The sequence below is a fragment of the Lampris incognitus genome, chromosome 20 (assembly GCF_029633865.1).
Source record: "Lampris incognitus isolate fLamInc1 chromosome 20, fLamInc1.hap2, whole genome shotgun sequence".
NCBI classification, from domain to species: domain Eukaryota; kingdom Metazoa; phylum Chordata; class Actinopteri; order Lampriformes; family Lampridae; genus Lampris; species Lampris incognitus.
The window spans coordinates 22,524,786-22,548,689 of NC_079230.1; the positions used below are offsets into that span (position 1 = coordinate 22,524,786).

At 43.3% G+C, this 23,904-nt stretch overlaps 1 protein-coding gene across 9 annotated transcripts; it reads left to right on the forward strand.

Moving 5' to 3' along the window:
• Window positions 1-721: 721 nt before the first annotated feature.
• On the forward strand, window positions 722-17,718 carry LOC130130370 (ELAV-like protein 2). Of its 9 annotated transcripts, none has more exons than XM_056300059.1 (8): window positions 2,137-2,380; window positions 10,254-10,357; window positions 13,034-13,187; window positions 14,025-14,250; window positions 14,921-14,959; window positions 16,117-16,143; window positions 16,742-16,747; window positions 17,388-17,718. In XM_056300059.1, the coding sequence occupies exons 1-8, from the start codon at window positions 2,152-2,154 to the stop codon at window positions 17,716-17,718; spliced, it is 1,116 nt and encodes a 371-aa protein (XP_056156034.1). In that variant the 5' UTR covers window positions 2,137-2,151. The 9 variants fall into 9 exon arrangements, with proteins under 9 accessions (XP_056156032.1, XP_056156028.1, XP_056156027.1 ...); XM_056300058.1 differs by lacking the exon at window positions 16,742-16,747 and adding an exon at window positions 16,940-16,954 and having other exon boundaries at window positions 17,391-17,718; XM_056300057.1 differs by lacking the exons at window positions 16,117-16,143; window positions 16,742-16,747 and adding an exon at window positions 722-805.
• Window positions 17,719-23,904: the final 6,186 nt, after the last annotated feature.

Sequence of the window (23,904 nt, forward strand, 5' to 3'; positions counted from 1 at the left end):
GGTAGTCAAATAAATCCAGAACTTGGATTGTATGCTGTTTTAACCCTATTTATTATGGTGACACAAGGTTGTGAACTCTAATCATTGGTGTTTTGTAAATTATTCCTTGCTGTAAATTGTGTTTTGGTAAGCTTTGGCACATCATCTCACTGTTCGCTCATACTCAAGAGACCCAAGTGCCTGCTACTGGTTTCTTAATATACATGGCTTTTTTTCCAGGTTTTGATATATTGGCGATTACAGTGTATTTGGCTGGGTAATGTTGGTGCTTTGTGTTCTGTTTAAATTTCAGAAAATGCTCGATGTGTCAGTGTATCTCAAGCAGTGGCTCTATCCACTGGATACGTGCAAGCTGAGCAGCATGATTGATTTGTGGTGTCCAATTTTGGTGCACATCCATGTGAAGCGCCCCCATCCATTTTACTAAATGCCATTCTTTATGCTTATTGTGCCAGTTCTTGTGGCCAGATTCCTCTCTTTGACTGAACATTTCTGCATCCCTTGGTTCCACTGTTGCTCTTTGCTGAAGATGAATTGTGACTAAGTGAAACATTTCCTTTTGCCTCTCCCGGATTTAAGCCAATCTGCATGGACAGCCAGTTCCAAAAAAATAGCTATCCCTTCCTCCCCTCCAACAATGACATTTGATCACTACTGACTGATGCTTTTGTTCTTGTTGATCTAACATGAAGTACTTTGTGTCCACATTTGCAGACGGCAACACCAAACTAACATGGCAGTCAGACTGTGCGATGTGGCTTCTCTGCTTAGAAGTGGTTCGTGGGCAGCTGAGCCTTGGACTGGGGTCTGTGGCACTTCTTTTCTGTGAATACATTTCAGCCAGTAGGCCTGCGTATTGTCTCAGTGCTCAGGCCATACCAATGACTCCAGCACCCAGTCATGTTTGGATGCTCAAATTAATTGATTGTGTTCAATTCTGAATTCATGGCCCCTGTTTTGGTTTAGTGTATGAGAAGTTCCCAAGTTAATATGTGATTCCATGGTATGGTCTAAAACTGTCTTTTTCTGATATTGACTGTTTATGCCGCTTAGAATTAATTTTCAGATTTGGCTCTATGGTTTCTGAACTCAAATGATGTCTTGCCAAATCTGATTATGAAGAATAGTCATATGGACAGTAGTGTGATTAAAACTGATCTGCATACTGCACATTGCTGGATATGTTGATAAAAGGATGACTCTTCATACATCAACTTGCTGCTAGTTGCCTTAACATGTAGGATTTTAACTGCAAACATTACCATATTGCTAAAGGCCTGTTGTCCAATGCTTGTGAACTGATGATTGCAGATTAGCACTGCTTTGCTTCTTCACATAAGGATATTTTGCTCAGTGAAATGTTCGTTTTTTTGGTTGCCACATCTAACCTTGAAAAATATTTCTGAGCACATCAGCTTTCATAGGCCTTCTGCTTTATCAAGTTTTGTGTTCATGACAGATTAATAGTAGCACTTCTCTGTCTCTTCAGTGTAGAAAATCTCATGTTTAACTACCTAGAAACTGTAGTAGTCATTTTTTGGCCCAGCTGAGATGCACTTCAGTTTACAATTTGTATTTTTCATTAATATTTAACCTGTGGTAATGACACGAGCTAGTGTTTTCATATGCGGCCAGATAGGACCAAATAAAAACAACTACATCTTTCAAAATTAACATTGATTTTCAAAAATGCTTGGACTCTTATTCAGCCTTAAACATGCTTTAAAAATATATTGTGTGATATTTGTCAACAGGTCATGTTGTGAGTGGGGAAAAATGAGCGGTTAAAGGACTGTGAGAAAGTGGTTATGAGAGAAATCACCCATATGGTAGTCCAGGATAAAGCACAATAGAAAGTATTATGGAGTACACTGACATAAATGACAGTTACGTTTGCAATTTCTTGAAATCCTGGCTTTGCAATGGTTTGTGTTGTGGTTAAAACTCTTGTCTTAATGTTTTCAGTCATGGCTCACTTTCCCAACAAAATTAACATTTTGACTAAATTGCTCCTTAGGGGGAGTTGTCTCCATGTGTGAAGAGCATCCTTTTTTTAAACAGTCCATCTCTAATTGTTTTGGATATTTATCCATTACCTGGCATGCAGCTCTGACTTGAGTTTTTCTGTTTCTTTAGCAGGTAATTGCTGCCATGGAAACACAGCTGTCCAATGGGCAAACTTGCAACAACACAAGCAACGGCCCTTCAACAATCACAAACAACTGCTCCTCTCCCGTAGAATCAGGGATCATAGAGGACAGTAAAACTAACTTGATAGTCAACTATCTGCCTCAGAACATGACCCAGGAAGAGCTGAAGAGTTTGTTTGGGAGCATCGGAGAAATTGAGTCCTGTAAACTTGTTCGAGACAAAATAACAGGTAATGTACAGATACTATCTCGCGATTGTTTTGGCTGGATGATTATATGGGGCCCAACTGATACATCTGTAGTTTGATTTTCCTCAGTGGCTGCTGTTCTTGGTTAGAATAGTGATATGTACAGACTTTTCCCCAGTTACGCACCGAGAAAATTGGGGGAAAAAAATCAATTTTGGCACCGATATTTGGCCAGTGATATTATATATTGGAGAAAAATGAACCTTTTTTCTTAATTGCTGGCATCAGTTATGCACCGAAATGTATCCGTTGGGCCTTACTGACAGTAAGCTTTTCCTGTGTAAGCGTTCACACAGAATTCCCCTTTTCTTATTTGATCAACATCAGGGTCATGGATAATGTAATTATAATTTGGCAGAAAGGAGAGCTCTTACATTTTGGGGTTTTGACTATACTCGAGGCAGAAAGGCTCATTAGGTGGGACGCTGTTAGGAGCCGTCTTTTAGCAGTAACCTTAATGGAACATATGTGAAAGCAAACCATATACTGACTTACTCTAACAACTGATTAGATTAAAATATTACTGGTTCAGTGAAGTACTGGTGTACGTCCTCTGCAGTGCCACTAGCAAACTAGCATTGCCTGAATAAAGGAGGCCCTCTGGGATTCTGAACAAAAACCACGGGGATATAAGGGTTGCTGCTGAAAGACAGTGTTTCCTTGGTTCCGAACATTTATCTAGTTGGAAAAACCTCCATGGAACTGTCTAGAATCATGTTTTAAGTTCCTTTTTATTTTGACAAGTGGAAGACTTGAATATGATTTTTAGACGTCTCTCAAGTAGTAATGCAGCTGGCAGAGGCACACGCTGACACGGCCCCTCAGACGTGAGCAAGAAGATAATGGCTGAGGTTGCTGGATTCGTGCTGCTTGCTGTGCTGGTCAAGGTTACCCAGACCTTCCTCCATCTGCTTCTTATAACTCAGTCTTGACTGCCAGCGACCTGAGCTTCACTGGCCTTCTGAGGCAGAACGAGGATCTCTTTGATTTGCATTTTGCCCTGAAATGTCCACTGCTTCAATTTTGCAAACTGATGTCTCCCACTGAATGGAGGCCAGGGAGCGGGAGACTGTGTTTGTGTGTGTGTGTGTGTGTGTGAGTAACGCCCGCGGCCGCTTGAATTGAGTGTAAAATCAAGCTGAATGTTTCTGTAATTACAAATCATTTTCATTGTTTGGGACTCCAGCGTATTTTGCCTTCATTTAAATGAATGTAGATGTGCACACAACCACCTGGCTGTCAAATATTCATGGCGTTGAATATTTTAAAGTACTTGTATATAGCTGGCCACTGTTCAATAGAGGCTGTCTTCTGCGTGCTTCACAGTAACTCTGCACCTCGTAAATGGCTTTTTCCCCAGCCTAAAAATGTGACTGCTGAGTATTTTTAGCTTTGTGCGTTCTTTTCCCTACTTCCCCGTAGCTTCATCGCTTTATCTTTAATGAGGCTGTCGCACATTTTTTAAAGAGATTATAAGCTGACTAGTGGTAAAAACCCATACACTTTCACATTTTTATATAGCACAGCTGAGGGGAGTAAGTGGTTGTTGAACCACCAATGCTTAGGCGGGCTTGTAGATAAATCGTGAGATAGCAGACTTGTTTCTTTCAATTAAGGTGACAGCAGTTGAAGTCCAGCTGACCAAAGTGGTTGTTTTCATACATGTCTGTGGCTGAGTGTGGGGTTTGTGTCATGTAATGATTGCGATAGTCCTCTGAGCGGCCGTGCATGGAACAAACACCTTTGTTTAGCCATGCATGGAACAAAAGCATTTAATATTGTGTGAAGTGGTTTGAGCTGATTTGACAAGTGAGCTTGGAAATCTGTGTTGAGCACAAACAGCTTGGGTGGTTAAACATAAATGGCTTGATAGGATGCATATCAAACAGTAACTTTACAAGCAACACCTATGAATAATTTTGGTGTCAACAATTAAATGAATCTGTTTGAAATCATCCTCCTATGAAAACATGGGTTAGCAGAAATCGATCTAAATTCAGGCAGCAACCAATTACTGGCCAGGCTAAAACCTTGGTTAGTGGTCATTACACTACCCCCCGAAGGAGGGGGAGGGGTAGTGTAACGACCATGGATATGAAGACTCGCTAGCCCTTGGATAACGGGTTGGACCCTTTTGTCGACTGGTTAACGTAGTCGCCCATGGTGCGGGAGACCCGGGTTCGCATCCTGGCTGCGGCAGTTCCCGGCTGCCCCCTGAATTCACTACATTGGTGTCAGAAGTGGAATGGTGAGACCGTGAGGCCATCAGAAGCGTGTGTGCCCAGAGGCGTGAGGGAGCTGATATGCTGAAGCGCGAGGACATGCTTCCCGAAGGTGCAGGGTAGTGTAATGATCATGAATGAGTAGACTCGCTAGCCGGGGGCCGTACCCTTTAGTTGACTGGTTGGCGCAGTCGCCCATGATGTGGGAGACCTGGCAAATTTGCTACATTGGTTAGTGCAGGGAACTTTATATATATATGTGTATGTGTATGTGTATATATATATATATATATAGTAATCAACACATTTTATCACTTCTCCGTTTAACTAGCTTTTAAGAATTGAATGGGACCTTCAAATCAAAGCATGTAGTGTGTCGGCATGGCTTGTAGATGGTCATACAGCTATTTACCTGCATGATGCCGGTAATTCTTCATACGAGTATTTACTGTCTGTATGTCTTTGCTGCTCTTTTTAATCCGCTGTCTTTTTCAGTTTGAGTGAGGACAAGACAAATGAAATGCTATGCTGTGTATGCCAAACCAGGCTGCTGCTTGTTCTAGCTATGAATTGCTTCTGAGATCGACTATTATTCTGTTTTATAGATAAAACGGTCATCCGTTAGAGATGGTTGTCACTTATTTCACTCAAGGTTTTAAATCTCAGTGTCGGCTATAGTGTAAACCTTAATTAAGATATGAATTGGTAAAATCTCCCTTACTGAGATAAAATGGCCTTGGATTAACCCCTTTGTTTTCTTTTCATGGGATTAAATTGAAATTCAGTGCGTAGTGAGCTTATACAAACACAGAATTAAGGATGCGCTGAAATGAGAATTTGTCTGATACTGTTTTTTTCTGTTTATTTAAAAATGTATACCATTGTGTAGATTTGAATTTATGCTTTTTAATGGCAATTCAGTTCCTAAAGTACCAAGATTGAGAGAACCATTATGAGGCTGATCTATTGGGCTTTACTCGACACTCTTTGCATTTTGACTGCAGCCACCAACATTTGAAATGCTGGGAGGGGGAGATCTGAGGTGTTGCTGCTTCATTGCTGATCGGGGGTTGCCATGTTTTCAAGTGATAAATTAAATTAGTTGGAAAAGTTCTGCCGATGTGCATGTTTATTTCAGCAGAACGGCTTTTACAGGCGACTACCTTGTTGTCTTTGTCAGAAACCGTGAAATGGCTCAGTGTTGTTGTCATCCTCACTAATGTTAGACCATCAGCCAGTCACTCAGGCATGGTGCCAGAGATGAATGACTTCAAACTGAGCAGGGAAAGTCACAATATCAGAATAAATGGCAGAAAAATATTTGAAATATTCTCACAATAAGTCAAAAAATTTCAGTATTATTGCTTTAAGTGCTGAAATCGGCTGATACGATAGACCATTGCATCTTTACACAGAGTGATGCAACCTGTGTGGCGGACTTCAGCTGTAGATGCTCAAATCGGGCAACAAGCTAATGCACCACTCCATGTCCAAACACCTTATACTGCTGTAATGATGGTGATCATGTTATGCTAGTCTTTCTTTCTTTCTTTTTTTAACCTGCACTCATACTGCTGACTAAGAGCAGATTTTGTGAGGGGATTGCTTGGAGGATTGTGTTTGTCACTTTTGTTTGTACATCACAACAATGCATCAGCAAAGTAGTTTGTTTGCTGCAGATAGAACAGCAGATTTTTATGACTTGAAGGTTTATAAAATGATGCACAATAATGACATTTTTGCATTTTTTCATGGTTATTTCGGTCAGTATGATAGGTTTTTTTTTCTTCTTCTACTCATTGTAATGCCACCATGTGTCCTAGTTTCCACGAGTGGGGTTTACCTATTATACGTTAACTGTGATGCTTGGTTGTAGAGCAGAATCAGAAATACTTCATTCATTCCTGCGGGGAAATTGGATAGATGCAGACATGCCAAAAAAATTCCATGCTTTATTCATACCTGTTCTGATTTAGTCCATTACTAAATGGTACACCGTTTCCAAGTGTTTGCATTCCGCTGTAGATATTTGGAAATTGCGAAGAAACATGAAATATCTCTTTCCTGTGAAATGCTGATTATTGCAGTGTTGCCTTGTGTGAAAACAGTTTTTGGAAATATCAAAGGGCTTACATTTCTGTTTAGTCTGTAGCGTGACCTGTCATTCCATCGATGCCGGGCGTCGGCGTTGGCACATCATTAATGCATCATTGGTGTGACACAGCAGGATAATTTTGATATCTGTCCCAGTACTGGTGACACATGTTGAAGTAATTTTTGGCCTCTACTGATAAGCTGAGATATGTCGGAGCTTATCCATAATAAGCACCCATAATAATGCTTGTAAGAATCCTCCCCAATCATATGGATGACATTATAGATCTGCTTTGTATATCAATATAAACTTCTCAAGATGACAGCAAGTAATTCTGTTTTTAATGTTTAGTCAAACCAGTTAAACTTTTTTACAATCTGTAAAAGCTGAAATCAAACTTAGAAATTCATGTCATTTCTCATATGATGCACGATTTCTTTTTTTTTTTTTATCTTCAGTATTGCACAACCCTCATGCCTTTCTAGATAGGCTATGTTGCTTTTCCGTCTCTCCCTTGGCCCTGTGGCAGTTTATTAAATCCAACCCACATCTGTGTGCATGTGCTACGTCAGATGTTAAGTAATTCCCAGAGCGCCGCATGTCTTCCTGCTTGGCTGTGAGTGTTGTTGTATGGATGGACCCTCCTTCCTCCCCCAGCCAGCAGCTGCAGACGTGACTCTTGGCTGGGTGCAGCCTCGTGTTTCAGAGGGCATCCCACCAGGCCTCTTTCCTTTCTGCTACCTGCAAAACTCAAGAGATATTTCAGATGCTTGAGGAATTGGTTTTAACAAAAGGAAGAGCAAATGTTGCAATAGGAAGACACACATGTCACATAGCACAGTGAAGTAGGGTTTGTTTGCCTTCCAGGCTTCAGTAAGTGTGATATTAACATTACAAGTGTGTTTCAAAGGCGCTGCGTGATTCTCCTGCCTATAGCAATCCCTGAGATGCAAGGTGAAATTAAGTTTATGAACTCTTCTTGAACATAGCTGAGAAACCCATGAAAGCAGTGACTCATGGTGATAAGCCAGATAAAGACCATATGGGCACTTGCGGGGTAAAGCTAACTTGGCAGCAGTGCTGTCAGCCTCTCATGCTTGTTCGTGTTGCAGAGTTAAGTATGCAAATGCAACATTTTATTTGCATATTTTAGTGACAAGATAAAATGGTCTGTAATATGTAAAACTGACAATGCAAGCATGACAAGGGACGAGAAATGCAAAATGGATATTGGTTGCAATCGTTGAATAAATATGTGGTTTGAAGCGTGCAGTCTGCTAGAGCATTTTCTCCTGCTTTTCTTCCCCCATCCGGTTTTTTTCATCTACAAAGATATTTTTAGAGTTGGGTATCAAGCGCGGATACTGATGCAATTCACTCATCGGATATCGGACTGATGTTACTGATCCATGACCGATCCAGATTCCGTAGTCTGGTGTTTATAATATAATAATGCAATTTTAAGGCCATAGCCAAGACGGTATATACAAGTTCAGGTAGCATGAAGTGTTTTTTTTTCTTTTTCTTTTTTTTTGAGTGTGGGGATGTGGAACACAAATGCTTCACTTAACCGCATAGAGAGTGGGAAGCGGAGGATGCAGAAGCTGCCAGTCAGGTGGTGGTGGTGGTGGTGTGAGGGGGGGGGGAGCGAGGCAACAATCACCACCTTAAGAAAAAAAAAACACCTGTTCGCAAGAAAGGGAATTACACTAAAAGACAAACTAACAAAATATTGCAATGACTCACAGGGTGTCATTATTTTCTTTCTGTCCATCCTGTTTATTTTTCTGATTTTCATCTTACTTTCCCCCATGCAGACTTGAAGTTTTGGGTCTTTAAACATTAATGGAGGGAGAAATGGGCAGATGAGAGCGGTACTTTTTGATTTTTGCACCTGGGAACGTTTAGATTTTTTTTTTTTTCAGGAAATACATGCAGACATGGGTGGGGATTTGGGCCTGCACTACAGATTTCACCCTGGACAGACCAAGTGAAGACCCAAGTTTACAGTCTTCCCTCACTTTGTCCAGCTTATTGTCACAATTTGATTTGATTAATGCTCGGAGAGTAAAATTCAAACACCAGACAGTACACATGGGTGAGGGTTTCAGGGAATGGGGTCAGTGCTGCCAGGCCAGATAGGGTGTACATCACCAAACACCTAACCACCTGGTCAGTTAGTCGCTTTTACAGGTCACCTCTTAGTCAATGTTTTACATCTTTCACCACCACCACCAACAACAACAACAACAAAATCTTTCTGGCATTTTAAAATGAAATGAATACAGGATAGGTCTTATGTAAAAAAGTTGAATGAATAATTTTGGGTAATTTGGAGAGAGGGGGAAAAAAGCACAGCTTGACTCTTAACTCATTAAAGGAGTTGCCATAGTAATTTGCACTCCTACATCTGTTTGTATGTGAAGCCTACTTAAACTACAGCTCAGATAAATTGCTTTGGAATAAACAAATTTAATGCATTTTTGTATATTTTTGCTCTTAATAATTGCTATGGTTTACTTACTGCCTCATGTCACCTCACACAACAACAACAATAATGAGGATGATGATGAAGAAAACAAGAGCTCTCAGTATCGGTGTCAGCAGATAGCCACATTCAGGTAGAGGAATTGGATCAGAACTGAAAGTGGATCAGTGCATCTCTAGCTATATTAACCACACTGGAAATATTGATTTTTAAAATGAAGTTCTGGTAGGTTAGATCGCCACCCGCTTGAATTCTAGACTCTTTAGAATCCTGCTCATGTTGATGGTTTTACTTTTGTTTGTTTGTTTTTTTTACCCCCTGAATGGGCATGATCTTTCGGAACAGTTTACTCAAACGGGCCACTAAGGGAATTTGAATATGTTCAGACTGATTTCATACATTTCCATTTCATTCTAGTTATGTTGTGCATGACTTGCTGGAGTTGCCTGCTGAGTGGACCTGGCCAGCACTGCTAATGTGTAGATGCCCAGCAGCAGCGTGGTGGAGGACATTTAGCTGCCTCTGTGCACACAGAGTGGGTGTCAATCAGTTGTGTATTTTTGGAGATAAACTGTCAAGGGAACTGAGGACAGAACTTCAGTAGCTGTCTCAGATGAATTGGTGTGAAACCAGGGCGTTCACCTGTTGTCAGTAGTTTAAGACATTTTGGTCAAGGAGTTTTCCAGAGACTTCAGGCTCTTTAAGCTGAATGTATATGCTGCAGATGGCCTCACCTGTAGCTGTGGGATGAATATTATGCTATACTCTCGGAGCTTTTTCATCATTGAAGAAAATGGATTGTGGCATGCATTAGCTAGATAAGGAATAAAGGCTGTGAATGTTTCTGAGTGCGTCTTGGTAGTGCTAAATACAATTTGTCGTTCGTTTTCCAAAGAGTAAGACTGCATTTTATGAATCCAGCCATGAGGCGTTTTACACGGGCTTCTTCAAGTAGTAATATATTTTGACTTTGTGGTTTGCACTTGGAAAAAAAAAAGAAGAAGAAAAAAGCAAATCCCTCACGTATTACATATTCTCTCGTGATTGCAGGGCAGAGTCTAGGCTATGGATTTGTGAATTATGTGGACCCAAAGGATGCCGAAAAAGCCATCAATACCTTAAACGGACTGAGACTTCAGACCAAAACCATTAAGGTAAGTTCTACTTGTAAATGTTCTCAAGATATTTGTAGCCTGCACATGCATTTTCCTCTTGAGGTTTTTAGGTTTTGTTCTCGCTCTCGACTTACTAAATCAGGAATAATATCCTGTTGAAATCAAAGCCTGTTTAAATCTGTCAACCTAAAAACCTGGTTGCAGAGCTGTCTAATACATACAGTGTGAGTGTGGCGATATGTGGCTCAGAGTCAAAGCACTGTGAGGGAGCAGAGATGAGGAGGAATGGCAGGCTTTTGTTAATTTGGGCGCAGGCAGCTTTGTCGGGACCTCAAGTAGAGCAGAACTGTTTCTATGGTTGCGTGTGCTGCAGCATAGCAGACGTGTGATGCTGGTACAGGGAGGTGGTGGCAATTAGCATTCATCAGGCAGGCAGCGCAGACTTGATCCGCTGCTGGGAAAACCCCCATTCGCTTCATATAGAGCAGCAGAGCTTGTTGATATGGGAGTCAAGATTATTGGATATGAATTTATTTATTTTTTTCTTCATTTTCCATAGGCCTTATAGGATATTGCACATGGGGAGTAGGGGGTGGGAATGAGTGTGGAGGGAGGGTTTAGTGGCAAGTTATTTATCTGAATGGCACCAACTAGTATACTGCAAGGTTGATTACATTAAATTCTTATTGAAGTTAGAAGCCGTGGTTAGCTGCACCTTTTCATTTGCATGAATCAAATACCGCTTCCCCTCCTTTCTATCTCTCCTTTTTCTGCTCATACGTCTGAAAGTAGAGCATGGGAACATTTGTTTTTTGGGGGGTTTTTTCCTATCACACATCACCAAAATTCTCCAGCTGCTCTGTCAGAAGTGCAAATAAACCCCAGTGAGGTAGAGGAATATACTTTGCAAGTATTAGCATCAAATGCACTGTGAAGGTGAGACTGGGAAAAGGAGTGGCAGGGCTGGGGGGGTGAGAAGCAGAAGGACGATGGAGCCTGTTGGAGGGAAGCTTGAGCTTTCACATTCACCTTGTGTGCTTTCAGGATAAAATGGGGGGTGGGGGAGTTGGGAGAGGGGTGGCCAAATGGGTTGGGGGGGGGGTGTCATCGATTGGGGAGCAGCAAAAGAGATCCGGTTTGCAGTTTTAATTAAAGCAAGAGAATTTTATTGATACAATTCATTGGGTGAGATTACAGAGGGGCTTGCCGTAGGACCATTTAGAAGGCCTGACAGCGTAATTAAATACGGTTGGGGTGTGCTCTTCAGATAATGGACGGCCCTGTCACAAGAACCTTCAGGCGCCTGGCACCAGCGAGTTGCTGGATGCAGCAGACTCAGACACTGCGCTGTCCCCACAGACACACACTCGCACATACTTGCTCTCGATCAGTCCCCGGCAAAAGCGCTATCAGGCCGTCCCCACACATCAGCTCCTAATGTAGGCCTCGTCCGCATGCTCGTCTCGGAGTACACGGAATTCCTTGAGGCTCTGCAGAAAGGATGGTGCACTGAGGAAAATGAATTTATGACTACTCATGGATGTAATGATGTATTGATCTAAAGTACCTCGCAGATAACTGTCTGGTTCCCTCCATTTTCTGTTACTTGCATGCCTTTTATTGACAAATGCTGATTTATGACTGCGCTGCAGACATTTTCTTTTATGCAAGGGTGAGAACACTCCTTACAAAGACCTGATGGCCTCAGGTTAAAAACAGTTAAGTTGACTGAGAGGGGCCTGTTTGTTTGGATTATAACACAGGCATTGAGTTGAGTGACTACTATTACAGATTTAACACAACCGAACGCTGTGTTATTTTGAACCTCATAATGTGTCTTTTCTGAAAAATGCAGCCTCAGAACAAACTACATTTTGCAAATCTGTGTGTGTATACTTAGTCCAGACATGTTGCCCTTTTTTAACGGTACTTTATCAAGGATTAGGTGCACCTGTTACATATTGTTGTTATCATGGCAGTTCACTGTTAAAGCAGCAAATATCACATTGTGCTGTGTCCAAGAGATAGGGATTGATGTACCACACTGAGTTTGACTATACAAAATTAAAACAGAGTACAAATTAAATTCTGATGGAAAATATATATGGCCAATGGTAGGTTTTTGACTTTATGTCAGACTAAAGGGCAGAGAAGCTGTTTTGTTATATCGGATAACTGAAACCATCAGGTTTATTTGTTTATTTATCAGGATCCCCATTAGCTGTGCCCTAAAGCACCGCTAGTGTTACTGGGGTCCACATAAAAACAATACATTTAAAACATACATTTAAAAACAAGACGGAGAAAATGTAATTTTCAGTGTAACTGATGACTTGTTGCCATTCCAAGTTGTGTGGTGATGTATTATTCAAGTACACCACTCTATAAAGCACATTAAATCTGTTTGAAATTGCAAATAAGTCTGGGTTGCATATTATTGAGTTTTGCATCCTTTTTAATTGGACCTGAACTTGTTAGGGTGAGAGACCGGTTTCTGCTTTTATATTCCTTTTTTTTTTTTTTTTTGCCCAAATAGGCCGTGGTTTCAATTCTTATGTTGATGTGACAAAATTTAACCAAAGCACATGAATGATCTCACCCCCTCTGAGCCAAATCATCCTGTGTGTGACTGTTGTCCTATGTGTAATGAAGAAATTGTCTATAATGTTCTGGACAAGCTAACCAGAGGTCATACGGTTTCGGTCTCCTCTGCAGGTTTCCTACGCACGTCCAAGCTCAGCCTCCATCAGAGATGCAAATTTATACGTCAGTGGCTTGCCAAAAACCATGACTCAGAAAGAACTGGAACAGCTCTTCTCTCAGTATGGACGAATCATTACCTCACGCATTCTGGTTGACCAGGTGACCGGTGAGTTAGACTGTCTTATTCGTCTCCCCTTCTAGCCCATCCCTCTCTCTTGGCTCGCCAACAAGATTCCACAGTCGGCCCGGGGAACACATCAGAGGTGGCAGTATGCGGTCCCTCTAAAAAAGCAATTTTCCGCTGGAGCTATTCATAAATATACATAGATGGATAGAATATGAAATGAGTGTAAAATTGTAGCAAGGCTGGACGCCTGGTAATTTCCTTTCTCTCCATTTCTCCCTCGGCCTGCGTTCATCTTCCCTGCGCCCTTCCGTTCTCTTTGCAGTCCCTGCGGTGTAGCTGAAATGCCTGTATGATGGCAAGAAGTAAAATGCATTTACAACAGTTATAATCTCCATATTCCATATGGAGACACAATCCTTAAGAAGCGGGCCCAATAATAAACAGAATTTATCACCGCACCATATCCCACATCTGCTTCCATCCCCACTTCAGCCGTGTACATTATCCTTTCAGACAAGGATTTGGGTAAAGATGTCTGGTGTTTGCTGCCAAGGCAGTGGTATTTCAGGTCTATTTTGGACCCTCTTGTTTATATTTTTAATGTCTTTGTTGCTGTGGCTTGTTTCCTGTATGTAAAGAAATGCAGCCTCCAGGTATGAGTGTAGGTTTTGAAAAATATGCAAGTAGTGACTTTGGTGAATCCTTGAAGCAGCTGTTGCCCATTATAACACCTGAGTGTTGGTGTTTGCCTGTTTTTCTTTTGGAACCCTTGAACTGCACCAGAATTCCTCCATGTGAGTCTGTGTTGAATGTTGCTGTGGCCATTGCTTTGGAGTTGAACATAATTAACATGGCTGTGGAATGCCTTTTTCTCAGGTGTCTCCAGAGGGGTAGGCTTCATCCGATTTGACCGTCGAATTGAGGCTGAGGAGGCCATTAAGGGCCTGAACTGCCAGAAACCACCTGGCGCCGCTGAACCCATCACAGTAAAGTTTGCTAACAACCCCAGCCAGAAGACCAGCCAGGCGCTCCTCTCCCAGCTGTACCAGTCACCCAATCGAAGGTACCCTGGACCCCTCGCACAGCAGGCGCAGCGCTTCAGGTAAGAGGGGCACACCAAAAATCCCCCAAAACTCATCAACACTCTGGACGAAGTAATTCATTAATTTACAAATTCATATTCATATTTTAACTTTGCTGTGTTCCTCCTGTTGCAGATGTAGGCCTACTTGACTGTTTGGTTTGAAGGGATTTCATCAGGCATGGCACTGAGATGAACAATACTTAATTTGGATAATTAAGACAACAGGTGGTTGTCTCACACAGTCTGTGGTTTTTATAGACAAAGCCACAAATTTGCTGTAAATCTAAAAAATCATTAATGATTTGTTCACCTCACCGCTGAGCTGACTGACTCACCTGCTGTGATCTTGGTGGTCTATAAGAGCTTTCATGCACCAAGAGATATCTCCTCTCACTCCATCTTTAAATGGGGTGTGTTTTTTGCCTTGTTACATCCAACCAACCTCCTATTCTCTGTGAAGTGAACTTTTCCTTCATGTCTGATGGGTAGGTAGAATACTAAAACACAAGGTAAAAGCCAGCAGGTCGATAAAATACCAAGTGTGAGACAGCTGGCGTCACTTAGTTTAGACTCATTGGGTCATCTTGGTGGCATCTTGAGAAATACTTGATGAAAATTAATTCAACAACCTAATGTACTATTCTAAAATATATTCTGACATGTGTCTTTTTATTTATTTTTTTTAAAGGCTGGATAACCTACTTAACATGGCCTATGGAGTCAAAAGGTAAACTGATTATCCTTGACATACTTTTTACTTTTTTACCATTACTCCTTGGCATTGTATGCGTGCAGAACATGCTGTATGAGAGAGCATGGCATTAAGTCGCAAAAGGTACTGTTAAGGATTACAAGCATTTCAAACATTGTTGATTACAAGCATCTCATGATGAGAATAAGTGTAAACTTGCTTTCATATATAACAAACTTGAGAACTTCTTGGAGTCGGCTACAGTGAGAGTACATACTTGTACGCAGTACTCTTTTCAAGCCTTCTGGCATGCACACAGTTCGACCTTGTGCTATGTAAATGTGTCTAAAACTGTATTTAAACATATATAAAACTTCACATTTCTAATGCCAATTCGTTTTTATATGGTATGGGGGGGCGCCATCTTGGTGGGCTGAACTGATGGAGCCAGTTCAGTGGCAGGAAAAAGTCTTGTTCATGTAGGGCTTTACAGTACAGCTCCTTTTATGTTCGGTGTGAGACAGAGTGATGGGGGGGACAAGCGAGGTGTGAGGAAGGGAAGACGAGAGGTTTAGGAGAGGACAGTTTGTGCTGGCACTGAGGTTAATTCAGGCTGGCAGGAGAAAGGCCAGTGACAGGTCACGTGTCAGCCAGCAACTTCGCCTACCTGCTGCTGTCACCCTGACAAATCATTTTCCGTTCGTCTACTCGTACACTGTGCTGCTCCCCTCTTTAACCACTGTTGAGGAAACGTGAGCAAATCGAGCACGCCACGTTTTGAAGTTTAATTTGGATTTGTAATGGTGATAAGTGTTAAGACTTGTCAGTTAAACTTGGTATAATACAAGAAGTGGTCTCATGAAAGATTTTCAAGTAGCGTGCTGTCACAGCATCCTGTCAAGATTAAAGCATTGTCTGCACTGCTTGTCTTAACAACAGCTGACAACATTTTATAACCTCTTACACCCTGTTGCATGAAATTGCATCTATGATTGTATTTTGAGATCCTGCCTCTTTCACCTTGATCTAATATGGACACCCTTGTCCCGTTTTAAACATTGTTGCGTCAGACGTCTTTCAGGAATCGCGAGGGCAGCAGTTTTTGAGTTCAGTTTCATAGAATGCCTTCCTTAGAGCATGACTGAAGTGCAATCCCCCCTAAAAGCTCAAAGGCCCGTCACTTGCGACAGTAGACTTGTGATTTCTCCTCTGCCCCACTCGTTGACTCACGTCTTGGTTGCCAAATCTCTCTCCGGTCCCTTGATGCTGGGAGCACACCTGTCATGGTGGATGTTCCCTGGGAGGGCCAACTGGAGCAGCTAATCTCCTGTGACACCTGCTGCAATAATTCATGGCCCTTCTATGCACTTTGGATTTTTTTTCTCCAAACTGCAAAACCGCATTTGCCCAAGATCGGGGCTTTTGTGTCCCTTTTCTATTCTATTGTTGGCACAGACTACATTTTTAATGTTCTTTCTAATTTTGTTTTCTGTTGCCTTCTGTCAAGGATGTTTTCGAAGAAATGAGCTTATACTTTTGTAGAAGTGGTCCATTTAGGGCATCTGTTATTTTACATTACATCTGTTACAACTGTTATTTTTAGACCACGTCTTTCATGCAGTGCAGAGTTGGTCCAGAAAACAATTGAGGCTTCAACATGGAAGGGTGGAGGTTTTGAAAATGTTGAGCTTTGAAATGATTGTGAGCCAGATATATCGCCTGTTTTTTGTTTTGCTTCACATTTAGGATACAACCCAGTTGATATTGACAAAGCTATAAAATTCTAACCCAAGAGAAAATGGTCACGCATCAAAGGAGAGCTTGGTGATCCAAAGATTAACAGGGGGAGGGGCGTCTGGGTAATGTAGCGGTCTATTCCGTTGCCTGCCAACACAGGGATCACTGGTTCGAATCCCTGTGTTACCTCCGGCTTGGTCGGGCATCCCTACAGACACAATTGGCCGTGTCTGTGGGTGGGAAGCCAGATGTGGGTATGTGTCCTGGTCGCTGCACTAGCGCCTCCTCTGGTCGGTCGGGGCACCTGTTCTGGGGGGAATAGCGTGATCCTCCCACGTGCTACGTCCCCCTGGCGAAACTCCTCACTGTCAGGTGAAAAGAAGCGGCTGGCGACTCCACATGTATCGGAGGAGGCATGTGGTAGTCTGCAGCCCTCCCTGGATCAGCAGAGGGGGCGGAGCAGTGACCAGGATGGCTTGGAAGAGTGAGGTAACTGGCTATGTACAATTTGGGAGAAAACTCCAAAAAAAAAAAGGGGGGGGGGCGGGGGGGTTCCTGAACAAGAAGAACGTAAACTTGACTGTGACTGCAGTAGTACTGTCACTAAAGCCTGTAGAGACTTGTCAGATTCTGTTGAGCTCGTCCTTGTGATTTCTTGTCTCTAGGAAACCCATTGGGCCCTCTCCTCATTCTTCTCTTGAACTGAGCTGTTTTTGTGTTTGTACAGCAGGTTCTCCCCCATGGCCATCGATGGGGTGACCAGCCTAGCTGGCATCAACATCCCGGGGCACGCAAGCACCGGCTGGTGCATCTTTGTCTACAACCTGGCTCCAGACGCGGATGAAAGCATCCTCTGGCAGATGTTTGGGCCCTTTGGTGCGGTCACAAACGTCAAGGTCATCCGTGACTTTAACACAAACAAGTGCAAAGGATTCGGTTTTGTCACCATGACTAACTACGACGAAGCAGCCGTGGCCATTGCCAGCTTGAATGGATACCGCCTTGGGGACAGAGTTCTGCAAGTGTCATTCAAAACCAACAAAACGCACAAAGCCTAATACCCACTCAGATTGTTTCTAGAAAACTACAGAAAATTAAAAACATAATGACCGTAAACTTTCTACATTAGTAAAAACATCTTTGTAAATCAGTGTTGCGAAGGAAAACAATATTTAGCGTCCGACAAAGTGATTTTCTTTTTTTCTTCATTGCTAAGCTTTGAATCTTCTTGATATACTTTATGTTAATCTAAAAAAAATACTGCAGGCTTTGCCTGTAATGTTGCGTTCTCTTGCTGTCTTTACCAATGGACCTTCTAAAATGTTACAAATGGGTTTCTGTCATTTTGTTGCACATCTGCTTTGAAGCAGTAAGTCTTGTAAGGCTTTGTGTAGTGATTTACTTTGTATTTTTGTGTCCTTATTTGCCTTAGGTGCGTTTCGCCTACAGTGGTTAAAGCTTAAGTATTTGTTTTGAACTATTTGCAGTTTGGTTGATTTTGTAAGTATTCTGTTTATTGTACTATTATCAGTTGGGTTATTGGTTGGCTGCATAATGTTGCTTATTGTAAAAATTAATGGATAAAAGACAAAAAAAATTCTTAAAGCAGTACCTTGCCAAAGAGCTAAGAACCTCTTTGACGTGGGTTTAAGAAGTATCTATTTTTATAAAAAGAAAAATTTGGAGAAACTTTTTACTGGACCTGGAACAAAATATTTTGACTTGGATACTTTGAGAAATATCTTCATATGACACCTTGTGAGCTTTTGAACTTTACCAGAAAGTTTGCAGTGGTTGAAATTTCTGGAGAGATTTATGATGTAAAAGATACCTTTTGAGATCTTTGTATTATCTTTAGATTCTAGAAATCAATGGCAGTGCTGGTTTCATTTGCAGAATCATCTGTGGGTCGTCCCATCATCCTGGTTGTTATATGACTAGCGACTTGCTTTCCGATTTGACTTGGAAACTGACAGAAAAATACAAAGGTTTATTCGCAAAAAGTGCATGCAAAATTATAATGTGGTACTATCTTAAAAGGTTAAAATGGGGGGAAAAAATCAGTTCTTCCTTAAGGATTCCCTTCAGACAGAGCTCATGGTGTTTTGTGGTGTTATTTACGCTTTATCATTGGACTGATTTGTCTTAATATCAACCAATAGGGGTTTTTACCTGCTTTGTATGACAGACTGAGGTCAAGCTGATGAGGGCAGCAGTTTTAAGAAAACCAGTTTGAATGATGACTAGAACGAACTACTCCTGAGCTATGTAAATAAGTCCTTTTTTATGTTTTGCAAACTTATTGGTTCCTTTTGGACATGATTGCAAAAGTGCTTTTTTTTTCTTCTTTCAAGTGTTTTCATTTTGGATATTACCTTTTTTTATTTTGTTTTGTTGACATTCAGTTCAATTTTGATTCGTTGTCCTACGGACAAGCATTACAGTGCATCAAATATGTTGGTTGTTTGGTCTGTAGATAGTCTTGCTTCGTAATAAAAAAAAAGGTATTAACTATAGACATTTTGTTTTTTTTTATATATAAACATTATAGATATATATATATTTATGTGGTAAAGAATGGATATAGCCTAAACCACAGTTTTGAACAATTTGATTATCTTTTTTTTTTTCATACTCATATACGTAATGCATATAACCTGTCGTAAAGTGTATATTGCTTTATTCACTTTTGGGGAAGGATGATGAAGCAGTCCCGTGGCCATAGCGAAAAAAGGGCTGCAAGAGCTCGACTAACAACATCCGTCTGTCTCGAACAAGCGAAACGGTGGCTGCTCAGGCCTTAGATGCACCGAATACCGCACCTGCATTCTGCTTGGTATCCGAACCAGTTAACTAGTCATGCTTCCCCTTACAATGAGCAGTGTGCTATGCATTAAATATCTATCTTTGCAACTGCTTTTTTTTCTGTCTATTCCTTCTTTGGGTTGCGTGTAAAAGTTAAAACTTTTTGAGTCTAGAGCTGTGATACTTGCTGCTGTGGGGTCTGGGGCTGCCCGTTTTCCCCGTGCCAGACCTCTGCTGGAAGTAACTGGCTTTTTGTAAGGCAGGACAACTTGACAGTGGTTTGGGTCTGAAAAATGTGCGCTTGACGGCCTGGCACGGTTAAAACATGCACCTCCTGGCCCCTCCTTATCTCAATTCTTAATGTGAGAATGACTATTTATTTGAAGTTGTACAGTCTGACTTGGTTCACAGCAATTTTTTGAATTAGAATATATCTTTTTGTTGAGTATTTAAAAGGATGTACATGTTATTTACTTTGTGTTTGGAATACTTTGGACTTTTTCCATGTTAAGTACATCAATAAATGAGTTGAAGGGCAGTGCACTTTGAATGGATCCCGTTTACTCTGGCGTCACTTCACAAGCTTCAGTACATCACCAAGACCGTTTTGGGGCGCTCCGCTTCTCTCAGCCAAGTTGGGTTGTGACCATTTTTTTTTGTCTCATTTCTTGATTTCCCCCCCCCCCTCCTCTTTTTGAAGTCCAAATATTTCAATTTTCAAATTTGTGAATTTGAGTTGTTGTGTTGTAATGCTCCCTGTTCGTGAATAGAGGTGACTTTAAGCCGAATCCCCGCCACCGGAGCCTCCTTTAGTGCAATTAATTGCCCCGCGCTCCCTCCGTCTTCCTTTAATCCACTTCAAAGCGAGCCTCGCGGGGGAAGCGGCGTGTCGAGATTAGAAGCGCGAGGCTGTTCTCTGGCAGCCGCGGAATTCACCGACCGTTTACTGCCGTTAACGCGCTGATGCAGCCTGACATCTGATCACCGACGCGCCATGTGAACCAAATAATGTTTTCCAAATGATTATTATTATTTTATTCTTTGTTCTGAAACGTGCCTGTGATGTGTAACCTATACCGATAACCGCTTCGCTCCGTTAACTGCTCTTCAAAGTTGAGTCGGGCGGGGCGCTGTGTGATTGCGACTGACGTTTCTAACGCCTTGGCCGTGAGTGTAGCGCACCCTGCCGGGCTCGCCGTCACAACGCAAGGTGGTGTGCTTGGCTTTAAATCCGCCGCAGTCTCCCGGGTTGACGCTCGCACGGAGGGACAACGGGCAGATGCGGTGAAGGACAGTGGGTGACAATACTCTGGCAATACTCTAGCAATACTCTAGCCGCTATAGGGGAAGACCCCACTGATGAACGAAACTCCATCACAGCTGCAGCGCCATCCCGCCAGCATAGGCAAATAGTGTCAGCGGAATTGTGTTGGGGTGACATTTGGACGACATATCGTGGCACGCCATTTTGTCGTCTGGTGAATGTCGCCTAAATTTTCTCACAGAACGAGGAGGCATATGTGAGACTATTCGAAAACGTGCCTGGGTTTGATAGGCTTTACTTCGGCAATCGGGGGCACACTTTATTTGAAGGTGTGTGCGTAAGACTGATATGACACCTGTCATGAACAGGAAGGAGTCTTTATGAATGTTTATGACTGCTATCATTAAATGTCATTTGGCCCATTATGTCTTCTTTTTTTTTTAAATTTCCCCCCTTTTTCTCCCCAGTTGTACCCGTCCAATTACCCCCACTCTTCCGAGCCGTCCTGGTCGCCCCCCCCCCCCCGATCCGGGGAGGGCTGCAGACTACCACATGCCTCCTCCCATACATGTGGAGTCACCTGCCGCCGCTTTTCACCTGACAGTGAGGAGTTTCACCAGGGGGGACGTAGCGCGTGGGAGGATCACGCTATTTCCGCCAGCCCCCCCCCCCCCCGAACAGGCTCCCCGACCGACCAGAGGAGGCGCTAGTGCAGCGACCAGGACACCTACCCACATCCGGCTTCCCACCCGCAGACACGGCCAATTGTGTCTGTAGGGACGCCTGACTAAGCCGGAGGTAACACGGGGATTCGAACCGGCGATCCCCGTGTTGGTAGGCAACGGAATAGACCGCTACGCTACCCAGATGCCTCTCAGTTATGTCATTTTCAATGCAAAGTTGACATTGTTTGAGATGACTTTGGTGCAGCAGCTCGAGTGGGACCAATCCGCTCGATTTTGATGTACTTGGTGCATCTGTGGCTCGAAACCAGACATCTCAAACAATGTCAGCTTTGCATTGAAAATGGCATAACCGACCAAATGACAGCTGATGACAATGGTCATAAACATTCATGAAGACTCCATGTTCATGACAGGTGTCATGTCATGGTTACGACAGGTGTCATGTCAGTCTTATGCACACCCCTTCAAATAAAGTGTTCCTGCAGACGTTTCGGGGGAATCAACCTCAGCTGGGTCCTGTGACGTGGTGTTTTTGCATACGTAAGCAGATAGTGTGATGTATCGGCGGTGTGAAACTCCCTCGGATCATCATCACATCTTGCATGTCGCTCAGCACTTTGGTCCTGCTTAACATTAGCAGAGGGCCACAGAGCCCTTTGTAGGAAGTAGACTAGAGCTCGTAGGCTTTATAGCAGGCAGACCCAGACACGTCACTCCCAGACGACGTGAGACTGACGTGCAGCCGGAGCCGTCACAAATCCCAGACAGAGCAGTCACGAACAAAGGGCAAAACAAATAGATAGACCAGAATCTCCAGAGAGTCGCTGGGAATACAGGACTCGGCGCAGACAGAACCCCCCCCCCCCCCCCATCGCCCCGCTGGTGAGGGTCGGCGTTTGGTTGTGTTGCTTCTTTCCGGCAGTTTAAAATGCTCCCTTCATCCTTCTGACAGTTATTTCTGTAGTTCGCACTCGCATTTCCAGCCAAGCCTCCTATCGCACCACGACACTGAAGTAACAGGAAGAGTCACATAATGTTAATCAGCTCGCTGCGTCTTCTCCTCGCGGCGGGGGGGGGGTGCTTAAACGCCCCAAAGTTGAACGCCCGTGTGCGAGGCTCCGTACTGCTTACCGAGTCGCGCCTCTGACGGATAATTGGGGCGGCGTTTCAGGGGCAAGGCCGTGATAACACGCCGGCACAAGAAGGGAAGAGGCCTGATGGAGAAGTATCGATTCTCCTCATCTCGCGCTCCGCTTGAGGCGCGGCGGAGATGAGATGGCCGGCTTTGAAGAGCTCGCCCCCTGCTGGGCGGCCGCCTCACGCTGCCGGCCGGGCTGTCGCTTTAAGGGGCGCTGGAGCAAAACACGCCGCCGCCTTTTTTCTTCTTCTTCTTCTTCTTGGTCCGAAATGTTGGCAGGCATGCTGCGCTGAAAACAGCCCCGGCCTGACACGTCATCTATTGATGAGGGTCTTTATGCCGCTTTCAATCACGCGTTAGACTATTTACGGTTCTGCACGGCCAGCGAAGGGTAAAAGGGGGGTTGGGGGGGGGGTCTGTGTAAAATTTACTGGTCCATTAGCCTGGCATGTTAAAACGGAAGTAATCTCTCTTGACTGGCATTTCTAAGCAGCGGAGGGGGAACGGGTTTGAGCTACTTCGCTGAAAAGCGTCCCGTTCTGCTGCTTTCACGTGCGAGGCTTTCGGCTCGGCGGCCGCACGTTGGGTCTTATCGGGCCTGCTTGACGCCCCTCGCCCAGCTGGAGCCCGGCGTTGTCATGGCGGACAAGGGACGGCGGTGATGGAGGATCCTCTGGCCATATGTTGTGATTACACGCTACCAGCAAAAACAGGATTAGACGACAGGCTGCAGCGAGTTAATGGCCATCTCGCGTGAGTGGTTTGAAGTCGATGACTTATCCCGCAATTTCTTTTAAAAAAAATTTTAAGGCATGCAAAACGGATTTCCAGTATTTCAGCACATTTGTATGCGCCCCCCCCCCCGCCCGCCCGCCCGCTGCCCCCCCCTGCCACCGCCCTTGCTAGCACGCTTAATCAGTTTTGGACTGGTGCTTGAAGTTGAGACCGACTCTTTAGCTTTGAACGCGCAGTCATTCACGTCACAAGATGAGAGCGGCTCGGAGCGAACGACGCATAATGTGCGAGGGGATGAATTGGTTTTTTAAATTGTACCAGGCGCACCATTTCATCTCCGGCGACCTCTCCGCTGTGCCCGCGCTGCGAGGGCCGCGATACGAAATTGCATTTGGATGGAAAGTCACAGGTCAAAAGCGACCTCACACCATCAGGGGAAACGCATTGAATATCTTCAGATGTGTGCCGGCATCCTTTCTGTCGAATGAGGGAAATATTAATTGATGTCTTCTCTTTAATTCCACCTTTAAAAGAAGAAGAAGAAGAAGAAGAAGAGAATATGCTGGCTGCATTACCAGCGTATCTAGAGGATAATTACACTTGATAACACCGGCTC